At 53.5% G+C, this 13,155-nt stretch overlaps 2 protein-coding genes across 3 annotated transcripts in view; both read right to left on the reverse strand.

Moving 5' to 3' along the window:
- AGBL4 (AGBL carboxypeptidase 4) overlaps positions 1-13,155 on the reverse strand; it is a 900,343-nt gene that overhangs the window by 125,811 nt on the left and 761,377 nt on the right. The gene's annotated exons all lie outside the window — the stretch shown is intronic.
- The window catches only part of BEND5 (BEN domain containing 5), a 46,130-nt gene that overhangs the window by 7,212 nt on the left and 25,763 nt on the right, over positions 1-13,155 (reverse strand). For both annotated transcript variants that reach the window (XM_020987713.2, XM_020987714.2), the window contains one exon: positions 2,480-2,628. In XM_020987713.2, the coding sequence (XP_020843372.1) occupies positions 2,480-2,628 (149 nt within the window). The remainder of the gene's footprint in view (positions 1-2,479; positions 2,629-13,155) is intronic.

The following is a 13,155-nucleotide window of genomic DNA, read 5'->3' on the forward strand; positions in this document are numbered from 1 at the left end:
AAAAGTCCAAACTCCTTGTCTTGGCATTCAAAGCCTTCCCCTGCCTTGCCCCAATTTCACAACATCCTCCCCGGCTCTCTCCCCCAGTGGCACTGATCTTCCTCACTGCTGCCCCCAGAAAATGCTGTTTGCCCTTTTCCAGGGCATTTATCAGACAATGCTATACGCCTCCTAGACTGTGTGCTCCACGAGGGCAGGGCCTACATTTTGTCCAAACTGTGTGTCTCTTTCCACACAGCAGCTAAGACGTGGTTCCCACCCGTAGAGCTCTGCACTGTAGCTGAAATGGAGATAGCGATAAATCTCATACGGTAACAGGAGGGAAATATGCCATTTAGATTAAGATCATACCAGATCCCATGGATGGAACTCTACCTTCCCTGCAAGGCTAGATCATGTGACTGTAGAATTCAGGGCTGAAAGGGTCTTTGGAGAGGATATGGTGGCCTAGAAGGTCCCTGGTCCATGATCCCATCACTGAACCATCTCTCAGGCCCTTCCACCACCTGCCTCAGCTACTCTTTCTCCACTTTAGAGGTCAGGTCTCAGCCAAGGCCACAAAGCCAATAAATGATAGTGATGAAACTAGGGCCCTGGTCTCAGAATCCCACATGGCATGGAGGTCAAAGCCCTCCCCATGCCCAGAACCATGCTGACAGACTCAGAAAGGGTCACAGGGGCCCAAGCACTGTCCTTGAGAACCAGGAACATCTCAGAAGCAGAGAAAGGGCACTGGCTGCTGAGCGGAGGCCCAGCCAACTTTGCAGGGGATGGTCATCTCCTTGGTGGTCTCTCTTTAATAACTCAGTGGATCCACAGTCTGGTCAATGTGGGAGCTTGTCAGAGAGATGCCACCGAGGATGTGTCCAGCCCTGAGGTCTCTGATGCCCCCCAGAGCTGCCCTCTTCTCCAGAGAATGCACCCAACACGCCGGTGGTGGGCCTTTCTTGGGCAGTCTTTGAACATCCTGTGGATACTAGGGTAGTACATGGGCTCTCTAAAGTTTGTTATGTCCACTGATGAGGAAGAGAGAAATCTGGGATCTGAATGGTGGGAATAGTCCTGGAGCTGGGATAGATGCCAGGACAAGCTGAGAACACCAACACAACCTCACTGCCCTCTCATGATGACCATGTGTGGCACTGTCCTTCCCATCTCTGGGCCTTGGAGGAACTGGACAAGATGACCCCTAATGGCCTTTTCACACTGACATCCTATGAGTTTGTGACAAGTTCAGTCCCACCAAGACCCCAGGTGACCTTGACCTGATCACTTCTCCCCAGTGGTCTGGGTTCCCCATCTATGAAAGGAGGAAGCCAGGAGGCAGCATGCCGTAGTGGATGCAGTCAGGAAGGCCTGGGTTCCAATCCCTCGTCTGACACGTACTATCTGTGTGACCCTGAGCAAGTCACTGTCCTTCTCTGCCTCAGTTTCCCCTCGATAAAACAGAAGGCTGGTCTCAATGACCTCTCAGGCTCCCTCCACCTCCCAATCGATGATCCTATGATTAAAATCATCTCTTAGGTCACCTTGGGCAAGCCATGTTCCTTCCGTGGACCTCAGTCTCCTCCTCTCTAAAATGTGCACATCAGGCTAGATGGCAGTAGGAGCACTGACCCCTCCCCAGCCTGGTAATGTTGTGAGCCTCCTGGGCAGAGAGGACAGACCTCACGACCTGGGTGGGGGCAGGGAGGAAGGGTTCAAGGTGGCCCCAGAGAAAGAAGGAAGCCCTTGAGTCCTGTACAGCCACACAGGAAAAGGTGGCTGCCATGTTAACTGGGAATCAACGCACTCCCTGGTGGAGCAGAGAGAAAAGCCGAGGCCATGCCTCAGACCCCAGTGTGGACAGTTACTGCCCGGGTGACCTTGGGGAAGTTGCTGGGCCTCAGTTTCTCCCTCTGTAAAACGGGCATTGGCCTCAATGGCCTCCAAGGTCCTTTCCACTCTAGAGCTCAGACTCTACTGTTCTAGAGTTCTTCCCTCCTGCTGGCTCTGGGAGCCCTCGCTGGTACATCCATACAACACCTAGCTCGTCCTGGTGCCAGGGGCACCCAAGGAACCCCCATGGCAAGGACCCGTGGGGTGAGGGGGCTGCAGGGAGGGTATGGTTCTCTGACAGTCTGGGTGTGAAGGGACATGGGGAAGTCACCATCATGGTGACTCATCTATAAAATGGGGATAATAACAATACGTGTGTGTCACACCACATTGGAACACACTAATTCTACAGACTGTCAAGAGATATAAACGGGGCGGGGGGAAGGGGGCTCCCGTTCATGAGGAGAACGGTAATAATAACGCAGATCCCTGCCCTGGTGCGTCCGCGCAGCAGCAGTGTGGCCCCGGCCCCCTCCCCCAGGGTCCCCAGCCAGCTTGCTCCCCCACGGTGCTGGGGACGGGTTGGCCAGCGCTCCCATGGGCACCCTCGGCTCTGCCTGCACCCAGCGGACGGCCACGCGGAGGTGGCTGCAGATAATACCTTGCCATTCTCTAGAATATACTTGTCCATAACGGGAGCGGGAACAGGATAATAGGACGACGTATTTGCCTCCTCACTGAATGTCTTCTGTAATTCCGGCTCGGGTTCAAGGGATTCTGACTTTACTTTTTCCAGCTCAATAGCAGGACCTAGGCAGTTAAGAAAAGAGATCCGTCTGCCACTCCAAAGACAACAGAAAGCAAGCATTTTCCCTGACCCGCAGCACCGCAAACACCACGGGGTCCCAGAAAAGGGCGGAGCCGGGAGTAACCTCAGGGAGGGCCTCATCCAACCCTCTCATTTTACAGAGGAGGAGACTGAGGGTCAGAGAGGGGTGGGGTCTGTGGCTGAGCTGGGGCTAGACCTGAACTCCGGTTTCCTGGGTTGGGGCTCCTTCCACCGCACTGGGTACTACTCGTGCCCTGAGCAGAAAATGCTGGGCCATCCCCTTGCATCCCAACAGGCCCTGGCACAATGGACATCTCCACAGCCTCTGACTAAGCCTGTGCTTTCCCACAGAAGCACCTCAAACGAAATATTCGTCAAATGCTCTGTCCAGGGTCTGGTACACAGTAGATGCTCCACAAAGGTTTGTCTCCTTCCCTTCCTTCCTCCCTCCCAGGTCGGCCTCGCTGGTCACAGGCGGCCGCAGGGCCAGCCCCTCCGGTCATGCACAAGGTCTGCCCCTTCCCAGGACGCTACCAAGCGCTGCGGCGGGTCTCCCTTCGCCCTGAGAATCACAGAATCCTAGAGCCACGATCAGTTTTGGAGGCGACGTGGCCCCTCCCCCACATGGCAAATGAGGAGTCTGAGGTCCGGAGAGGGAAGGCCTCTCGTGGCCAAGCTGAGAAGTCAGGTCAGAAGCTTATAGGGCTGGACTTGGGAGGGATCTGGGAAGACTTTTTAGAGGTGAGGAAACTGAGGCCGAGAGGTTAAGTGAGCTGCAATAAATGCTAACTGACTGACCTGCCTGGTTAGTGTGATCTGAACCCTGGGCCCTCTGCCACAGCCGTCCTCCTTCCACTGTGCCAAGACTCAGGTGGGTGCACTTTCCTCATTCCGCCATGATGGCGGTCACTTCTGGGACTATGGCACTGCACCCCGGCGTCCACGTTTTATTCCCTCTCCTGGGCTGTGAGCTCCCTAAGGGCAGGGATCAGGCCACAGGGCCAGCACAGATGCCTCCTCACACTGGACACCTCACGCAGGGGCACTGAAGAAACAGGCCAGTGAGAAACACCCGGTACCCGCCAGTAGGCTTCAGCTCAGTCTGAGGCTCCCCTCCCATCCATAAATGACCTGCTGGTGGGCAAGGCTATGGCCACTCGGTTTCGGGCCTTTGTCTGGAGGAAGGAGGATGGGTCATAAATCTGTCCCCACAGCAAATTCACAGGCTCACAGAATTTCAGAGGTCACAGACTCAGGGTTGAACAGGGATTCCCTTGACCCCTTCTCAGACACATATCCCACCTCCAAGAAGTCTGCTGCTTCCTAGAGGTCTATGGCGGCAGGAATGGGACAGGGCTGTGATGGCTTCCCCAGTGGTCTGCGCAGAACTAGGCCAGGTGGCTGGGAAGTAGACACAGGCTGGCATTTTCAGGGCTGGGATCTTCTCTTGAGCCAGCTGTGGCCAGCTTTTCAAGAACAATACCCTTCTTGGCCAATAAAAGAGCACCCAAGGCCAGTGCCTAGAAGGCACCTGAGAGGCCATGGACACCAGCACCTTCATCTTCTCAGTGAGGGAGCTGAGGTCTAGAGAGGTGAATGGCCTGAGGCCACCCAGGGAGGCAGAGCTAGGTAGAATCCAAGTCCACTGTGCCCAGAGCAGAGGCTATGGAGGGGTGTTCACAAACAAGGCCAAACAACTTGACTAGGGGATGTTGTGAAAGAAATCAGGGGTGGCGGCCTGAGAAAACGGAGGGCCCAGCAGGAGTCAACAGCGTTAATGGGGCAGTCAAGGAAATGTAATGTGAAACTGATTAGGAGTCAGGGAGGGACGGAGGGAGGGGATGGTCCCTCTATCCTCTGCACTAGTCAGACCTCACTAGGAGGACTGTGTTTCATTCTCAGTGCCATGGCTAAAGACAGCTGGAAAGGGTCCTGGAGGGCAACCAAGATGGCAAAGGACCCAGCATCCATGTAGGTCAGCTGAGGGACGTGTGGCCGTTTGGCCTGAAGAAGAGAAGACTGGGGTTGGAGGCAGACATGGCAGTGGGGTTTAAGGTTGGGATGGGCTGTTATGTGGAAGGCTTGGCCCCAGAAGAGAGAACTAGGGGCAATAGGGGTGTTGCTTAAGAAATGAATGATCCCTCCAAAAAATGGGTCAGTCGGGTAGTAAGAGTATGGGACTACTGATGAACAGTCCCAACATGGGATTGGAGGCCATTCCTAACCTACTCTTCTCTTTGAAGCTTCCACAAAAGCCCCGGAAGACTCTGTCTCATCAAGAACAGAGAAGGCAGAGGTTGTTGGCCACGTCCACCCATTCCCCACTCTCCTAATCTCACAATCCCTCGACATTCTCCCTGCACCCTCTCTGACAAGGAGGCCAGCCTTCTCTTAGCCATGTCTCCCCCATCTCCTGCTGTCTTCTCCAGCAGCTGGGCCTCTCCATTATCTGCCCTCCCTATAGTCTTTAGCCTCTCCTCATCAATCAGTCCCTTCTCTGCCTCGTTGCTGTGAACAACCGACCGAGCCTGCTATGCTGTGCCATAGCCAAGGTGTCGCCCTGTTACTCTCTTCTCATTCCCAGACCAGGGCCTGGAAGAAGCCGCCTAAGCTCCTGGTCTCTGCTCCCCTTCCTCCAACACCTCCCCCAGCCCTTTGGAAGCTGAATTCTAGGTCCTTCACTCAACTGAGATTGCCCTTTCTAAAGCAAGTCCAGCAGCCTCTTCTTGACCTCTAGCCCCCTTGACCTCTGCGCAGCCTGACACTCCTCCCTGGACTCCTCCTCAGTCTCCTGTGCCAGTCACCCTCACTAAGCCTAGGTGTTTCCCATGGCTTTGCCCTGAGCCCTCTTCCCTTTTCTTAGTGACCTCATCGGCTCCCATTGGCTCAACAACCATCTTCATGCAGATTTCTGGATCTGTTCAAGCCAATTCTCCTCCTGCTCCTCAGCACCAGTCCTTCATGGCAACTGTCAGACATTTTGAACCAAACATCCCCTGGGCATCTTGAACTCAGTATCCCCAAAATAGAACTTGGTACACATCACACCTATCAGACTGGCTAACATGACAAAACAGGAAAATGATAAATGTTGGAGAACATGTGGGAAAATTGGAACACTGATGCATTGTTGGTGGAGTTGTGAACTGATCCAACCATTCTGGAGAACAATTTGGAACTATGCCCAAAGGGCTATAAAACCGTGCATACCCTTTGACCCAGCAATAGCACTTCTAGGTCTGTATTCCAAAGAGAACATACAAATGGGAAAAGGACCCACATGGACAGAAATATTTATAGCAGCTCTTTCTGTGGTGGTAAAGAATTGGAAATTGAGGGGATGCCAGTCAATTGGGGAATGGCTGAAGAAGTTGTAGTATATGAATGTAATGGAATACTACTGTGCTGTAAGAAATGATGAACAGGTGGACTTCAGAAAAACCTGGAAAGACTTGTATGGACTGATGCTGAGTGAAGTGAGTAGAACCAGGAGAATGTTGTACATAGTAACAGCCACGTTGTGAGATGACTAACATTGATAGACTTAGCCCTTCCCAGCAATACAAGGATCTAAGACATCTCCAAAGGTTTCATGATGGAAAATGCTATCCACATCCAGAGAAAGAACTATGGAGTTTGAATGCAGATCGAAGCAGACTATTTGCTATCTTTTTTGTTCCATTTTTTTGTTTCTTCTTTCTCATGGTTCTTGCTATTGGTTCTAATTCTTACTTACAACATCACTAATATGAAAATGTTTAATAGGAATTTATATATATAGCCTATATCAGATTGCATGCCGACTTGGGGAGGGAAGTGGGGAGGGAGGGGGAAAAAAATTTAAAACTCAAAGCTTATGGAAGTGATTGTTGAAAACTAAAAATAAACCAATTAATTAAAAATTTAAAAACTTGGTATCTTTCTCTCCAGACCTTTGAATCACTGTCAAGGGCACCACCATGCTCCTGAGTGACCAGGCTCATGCCCTCAGCGCCAGGCTCACCTCCCCCTTGCTCTCTGCCCCCCACATCCCTGTCAGGGAATCCTGCCATTTCTAACAGTAAACAATGAGCACTTAGATGGTACTTCGAGGTTTGCAAAACACTTTACATATAGAATCTCATGTGGCTCATGATAACCCTGGAGGAAGATACTAGAATTATCCCCATTCTGCAGATGGGAAACCGAGGCAGTCAGAGGTTAAGTGACTTGCCCAGGGGCACACAGCTAAGTGTCTGGGACAAGATTGGAGTCTTCCTGCTTCCAGCATTCTCTCACTCAGCTGCCCACAATAACTCTCAAATATGCCTCTCCCTCTTCCTTCACACAGCTAACACCCAGAGGCAATATGGCGTGGTGGGCAATGACAGGAGCTAACATTCACATCGAGCTTCCCACGTGCCTGGCGCTGTGCTAGGCATGTTACGATCGTTTCACCTGATCCTCAAACCACCCTGGGAGGCAGGTGCTGTTATGAGAGGGCTGGATTTAAAGAAAGGTAGACCCGAGTTCAAGTCTAGGCTCAAGTACCAGCTGTGTGACCCTGGGCAAGTCATTTAACCTCTGCCTGCCTCAGTTTCCTCATCTGTATAATCGCAGGGCTGGACTCAGTAGCCCCTCGGTAGCCTCTCCCTGCTCGGATGCACCAATCCCCTCTTCCACATAGCTGCAGGTCGTTTTCTGACCGTGTCACTGCCTTCTCCACAGAGTCCAACAATTACCAGGATCAAGCGCAGGCTCCTTCATTTGACATTTCAATCTCTTCATCCCTGGGCCCCTTCCTACCCTTTCAGACCCCTCTGTGCTCTCTGTGTTACACCCAAAACCGCCTACTGGCTGTTCTGCACATATCCAGTCTCCACACCTTTGCCTGGGCAGTTCCCTCTGCTTGACGTGCGCCACCTTTTAGAATCCCTGGTGGCCTTCAGGACTCTGCTCAAAGGCCACCTTCTACACGAAGCCTTTCCTGGTTTCTCCATGTTCAAGGACAATCCCCTACCGAGTTGCCTTGAATGAATTTTGTATTTATTCTGCATGTAATTATAACTGTATGTGCTGACTCTCTTATGAGAATGGAAGCTCCTCGAGGGCAGGGGCCGTTCACTTGTGTTTTAATAACCCCAGTGCTGAGTACAGAGCACAGTGTCTCACACATAGTAGTGCTCTGTAATAACTACTTGTTTGACTATCTTCCTCTGTCATTCAATAAATCCCAGTGGCTGTCTATGGCCTCACCTGGCATTCAGAGCCCTGGGCAACCTCTACCCCCCCTTTCTGGCTTTAGTGCACATCACTCCACCCCGCTGAGGTCCCGCCAAGCCGGCCTCTCTGCCATTCTCCAGATGACTCTCCATCTCCCACCTATACATCTTTGCACAGGCCAGCCTCCCTCTTCCCCTCTGCCTAATTCCGAGGGGCAGGAAAGCTGACCTTGGCTCAGTGTAATGGAGAGCTTGTAATCAGCAGAACTATCTGCCAGGCCCCCCTGGGAAGGTGGGGAGCCCTCTGTCCCAGGAGGTCTTGGAGCAGAGTGTGGCCGGGGATGCTGCTAAAGGATTCCTGCACTGAATGAGAAAGAGGGCAGCCTGGGATGACTTCCAAGGGTCATCCCAATCTGGAGACTCTAGGATTCCATGTTTCTCTGAGAAAGACACTGTACAATTCAGGGAGCATCCGCCCCGACTCCAAGGTGGGATGAGAGCTGGGGGTCCTGGGGCCTTCCCTGAATGCACCCGCTGTCACACCGTGGGGCTTCCTTCCAGGCCCCTCTACAAGAAGGCCTTGGCCGGCCCCTGGCAGGTAGCATCCACGCCCTCTGAAAGGTACTTTATTATCACTTCCCACAAAGGTGACTGAAATTTCCCCAAGGCAATGCTGATCAGTTCCTTTCCCCTGGCCAATTCTAGGCCCAACCTCTGCAGGTTCTCCACCCAACTTCATGGCATGGTCTGGACAGTCGGCATGCTTCATCCACTTGGTTTTTCTCACGTGGAAAGCTGGCGCTGAATCTTCAGAGTGCTGACGGCTGTCTTCTGGGAGGCTCAACCCAATCAGCACAGTGCTGCCTGCAGGCAAGAGCACCTGGAGAATCTAAGGCCTTGCAAGGAGGGTCTTTGGTGCTTAATCAGTGGCTGATGACTTCCGTCACCAAGAAGGACGCCCTTCTCCTTGGACTCTGCATTGTTCAACCTCAACAATCATTGACAATGGTGATGGCAGTGCAGTAGAGCTCACGAGGCCCTTGCTGTCTTCATGTGGTCCTGGTAGTGGCCGCCCACGCGTAGTGGGGCACTCTCCCATCTGGTAGATGTGGGGCCAGGCTCAGTGGGCCTGGCTTAAGGGTTGGAGCTGGGCTGTGAGCCCCAGGCTCCTGACATAGCTCTTTCTACTCCACCCTAGCTTGAGCCATACAAATACACATTATCCTAAAGGGATTGCTTGTTTGACAATATCACAGAGTAGAGGGAGGCAGAGCTGGACACCTGGCCCCACCCCTCATTTACCGAGGAGGACACCACGGTCCAGGAAGGGAAGGTCACACAGACAATGGAGGGTCTGGAGCTGGAAGAGGCCTCCCAGACCATCCAATGTAAGAGGTCTTAACTTGGGCTCTGTGAACTTTTCAGAAAACACATCTATTTTGTGTTTCAATATAAATCAGTTTCCTTAGCAATCCTCTGTATTTTACTGTACACATTTAAAATCATGATTCTGAGAAGGGGTCTGTGGGCTTCACCAGACTGACTGCCAACCCCCCAAGATACTGGTGAGGGAATGGAGGCCCAGAGGAGAAAGGGACTTCCCCAAGTCTAAGAGTTCAACAGGAGCAGTGCCGGGATTAGAACACAGGTCCTGATTCCCGGTATCCTTTCCAGCACACTATGTTGTTCATGTTCTTCATTCTTTTGTAAAACAGAAAAGAAGCCACAGTAACCAGGGAAGGTCTGAGGCAGGTTTGCATGGGAGGGAGGCGGGCAGGAGGGAACACGGCCCGGGGGTCAGGCCTGGCACCCACTCATGTGGCCTTGCTGTGTGTGGCTCTGGGCAAGGGTCTTCCTCTTCTGAGCACAAGACCGTCGGTCCCGGATCCTGGGGCTCAGTGGAATTTGTGGGAAGGGATCACCAAATATCAATGAATAAAAGGAGGAAAACTCTTCTTTCCCCTCTCCGAATCCTATTCTGCCTTCAAGGCCCAGCCCCCTCTGATGCCTCCAGCTCTCGCCTGTCTCATCACTGCAATAACAGTGACAAGGCCCCCTTCCCCCCAGCCCCACCACCACATTTCATGTCCTTCCAGGCTGACAAAGCACTTGCCTGTAAAGCAAGGAACACAAATGCCCTCATTTCATTTTTACAGATGGGGAAACTGAGGCTCAGAGAACAAGTGGAGAGACAGCATGGTCCAGTAGAAAGTGTGCTGGATCTGGGTTCAAATTATAGGTCTGCACGTACCAGCTGTGCGACCATGGGGGGGTCCATTCACCTCTCTGGGCCTCAGTTTCCTCTGTTCCCTCTGTAAAATGGGAGGGTCAGACTAGCTCAGACTTCCCTTCTAGCACCAAGCCATTGCTCCTCTGGCCCTCGAACCCTCCTCTGCATGACCGCGCTTCTTTCTTCTCTGTCCTCAAGTTCTGCACTTGCCTAGGCAGGGACTCCTCCTGCCCCCAATCCCAGCACAGCACCTAGGGGAAGGCGAGTACCCCCGGCATCCAGAACCTGGTGGTAACCTGGCCAACAAACCCTCAGCAGACAACCTCAAGAATAGCCCGGCTGCCCCAGGGTCAGGCCTCCGATGAGGGGCAGCGCCCGTCACCAGGCCTGGACTTGATACCTGTCCAGCCTGGCAGGCCTGCCAGAGCCCGGGCTCCCCTGGCATGGGGCGAGGGCAGCATGAGAGCCGCCGCCTGTAAATGCTCCCATGTCCATCTCGTAGGCGAGGAGCCCTCGGGCTGAGAGAGAGGTGGCATTGGCCTGGGCCTGCTTCTCTCTTGGGCTTTCCCAGGAATGGCTGTGTTGGGCACTGCAGGGGGCTCATTCCCAGTACATCATCATATGTGGCGGCTTAGACCCCGGAGGCAGGAAGAGCCCCATGAGGGCAGGACCACTGGGGCCCAGCACACCAACTAATGCATGAATGGGGTCTGGGCACCAAAGCCTGAGCCGGGCTCAGACCCCCCCCCCACTCCAGGTGGCCCCTCTGTGCGTCACACAATCAGGAAAGATCTTGCTTGTCACAGCTCAGCAGAGACCTGTGACCAGCACACCTGCCTGGTGTCTCCTCCCCGGGAAGCTGACCTGGGCCACAGCCTTTCCGAGGCCAGGGTCACATACATCGCCGGGGGAATCTAGCCTGGAGCAGCAAGCCTCCTTCCAACCAAGGCACTCACTACCTACCCTGTCCAGGTATGTCACCCACTGGGCCTTGGGCCTGGGCCTCAAAGAGCAATCCAATGCCTCCTAGCACTTCCTCCAGGCCAGGGCCCACCAGCAAAGACTGATTTTAATCCACAGAAAACCCCAGGTACCTCCGCACAGGGGGGAAGATAGGTGGGCCAGGAAGGGGCAGCTCCATCTCCCCACACTGACGTATGGCTGTCACTGAGACAGCATCTGTAACTCAGGAGTGGGGAACCAGGGCGTCATCACCCTCCCTGACCCCCAACTTCCCACCTCTGGGGTCGGACTTGACTCCTCCTTGCCTCTCATCCCTCCACATCCATCTGTTGCCAAGATGGGGACATCCTGGCCCGTCAATTTCCCCTTCTATCCTCAGACCCTGCCACCATCCAACACCCAAAACCCAGACCACTGGGTGCCTGCCTCCACTCTCAGCCCACTGCAGTCCAAAGTGAAGAAGGCTCAACCATGTCCCACCCTGACCCCTGCCTCCCCTACTCAATAAAGTGCAGCGGTTCCCTTTGGCCTCCAGGGTCAAATACAAACCCCTCTGCCTGCACTGAAAGCCCTCTGGCCCCCTCCTACCTTTCCAGTCTCGTGATTCTCCTTCCTGTACTCTATGTTCCAAATACAACACCTTCCACTGCCTTATCTCCATGCCTCTGCCCTGACTGTGCCCCACACCAGGAATGCCATCCCTCCTCACCTCTCCCTCCTAGAATTCCCGGCTTCCTTCAAGATCAGCTGAAATCCCTCCTTCTGCAGTGGGCTTTCCCTGGTTGCTGCCTCCCCCAGTGCTTTCCCTCTGAAATACCCTTCCACCTACTCTGAGCATATCCTCTAAGGACCTGGTTTGCATGTTGTCTTCCCTGTTAGAGGGGAGCTGCAGAACAAAGACCACACACGCTAAGCAGCTCCTTCCTCGTAAATGACTTTTGTACAGAGTTTGTGTTCAGATTGTTTTCCTTTCCAGAAGAACACAAGTTTCTTTTAGGTTCAAAGACTCTTGTGATCAGTGTCACATTTTTGGCTTCCCTGGCTTCAGGTCTCAGCTAAAATCCCACCTTCTATGGGAAGCCTTTCCCAGCCCCCTTAATGAGCATCCTCCCTCCCTCTGTTAATTATTTCCTGCTTATGCTATCTATAGTGAGACAGTAGTGGGTATCTCCCCATTAGACTGTGAGCCCCACAAAGGCAGACACTGTCTCTTACCTGGCACATAGTACACGTGGGCACTTAACAGGTATGGCTTGGCCACATGCAGACACCCCAGTGGTGCTGCCTAGACCCTCCCTATGCCCTTACCCTATTCTTACGTGCCCACTCTCCTCTCTCTCCCAACTCATCTTTACACCTGTTACTCCCATCACGAAGGATTCATCCCAGGGGATGCAGAAAGGGCTTTGAAAAGGGGGAAGCAGTTCCTGTTTCTCCGAGTTCAGCAGAGTCAGAAATAAGATATCTCAGCCTAGGAATGGCAGGCCTGGTTGAGGTTTTATCAGGGATTCCTCTTTTGTGTGTGGATTGGACTAGGGATGGCTGAAGTCTACCCTCTAGGGCTCTCCTCTCTTTGCCCCCCACCCCCACCCCACAGGCCCATGCCTGGGAGGCATAGAACTGAGCTCAAGCCACATGAGTGTGCCTCAGTTTCCTCATTTGTAAACTACGAATCAAGAGCCTAAGAGAATCTTGGGGATGTTGACTGAGGAGCAGCCATATGCACTGCTACAGCTTACAAGCTCATTTTGAGGTGAGCATAATAGGGTGGCCGAGGACACCAGAGAGAGGCTGCCCACTCAGTGGCCAGAGTTAGGGAGGTGATGGGCCCACTGATCTCTGCCCTCCTCAGACCCCAGCTGGAGCAGGAGCATGTCCACAAGGGCTCAGGGTCTTCCTGTCCTGGTCATGGCTCTGCTGGCCAGTCCCAGAGTGGACCGGGCCGCCTCTGGAAGCCACCCCCTCCTCAGGGATGCTGGGGGCAGGGTCTCTTGTTCAGGTAGGGGTTGGCCTACCAAATGTGGCTTGGGGGCCTTCCAGCTGGGAGGGGGGGTCTTCCAGCTCGGACATTCTGAGAGTGAGGGGGCCTTGGCAGGGGGGTGGGCCAGCTTCCT

This window comes from Phascolarctos cinereus, unplaced genomic scaffold (genome assembly GCF_003287225.1).
Source record: "Phascolarctos cinereus isolate Bilbo 61053 unplaced genomic scaffold, phaCin_HiC Scaffold_5;HRSCAF=322, whole genome shotgun sequence".
In the NCBI taxonomy this organism is placed as follows: Eukaryota; Metazoa; Chordata; class Mammalia; order Diprotodontia; family Phascolarctidae; genus Phascolarctos; species Phascolarctos cinereus.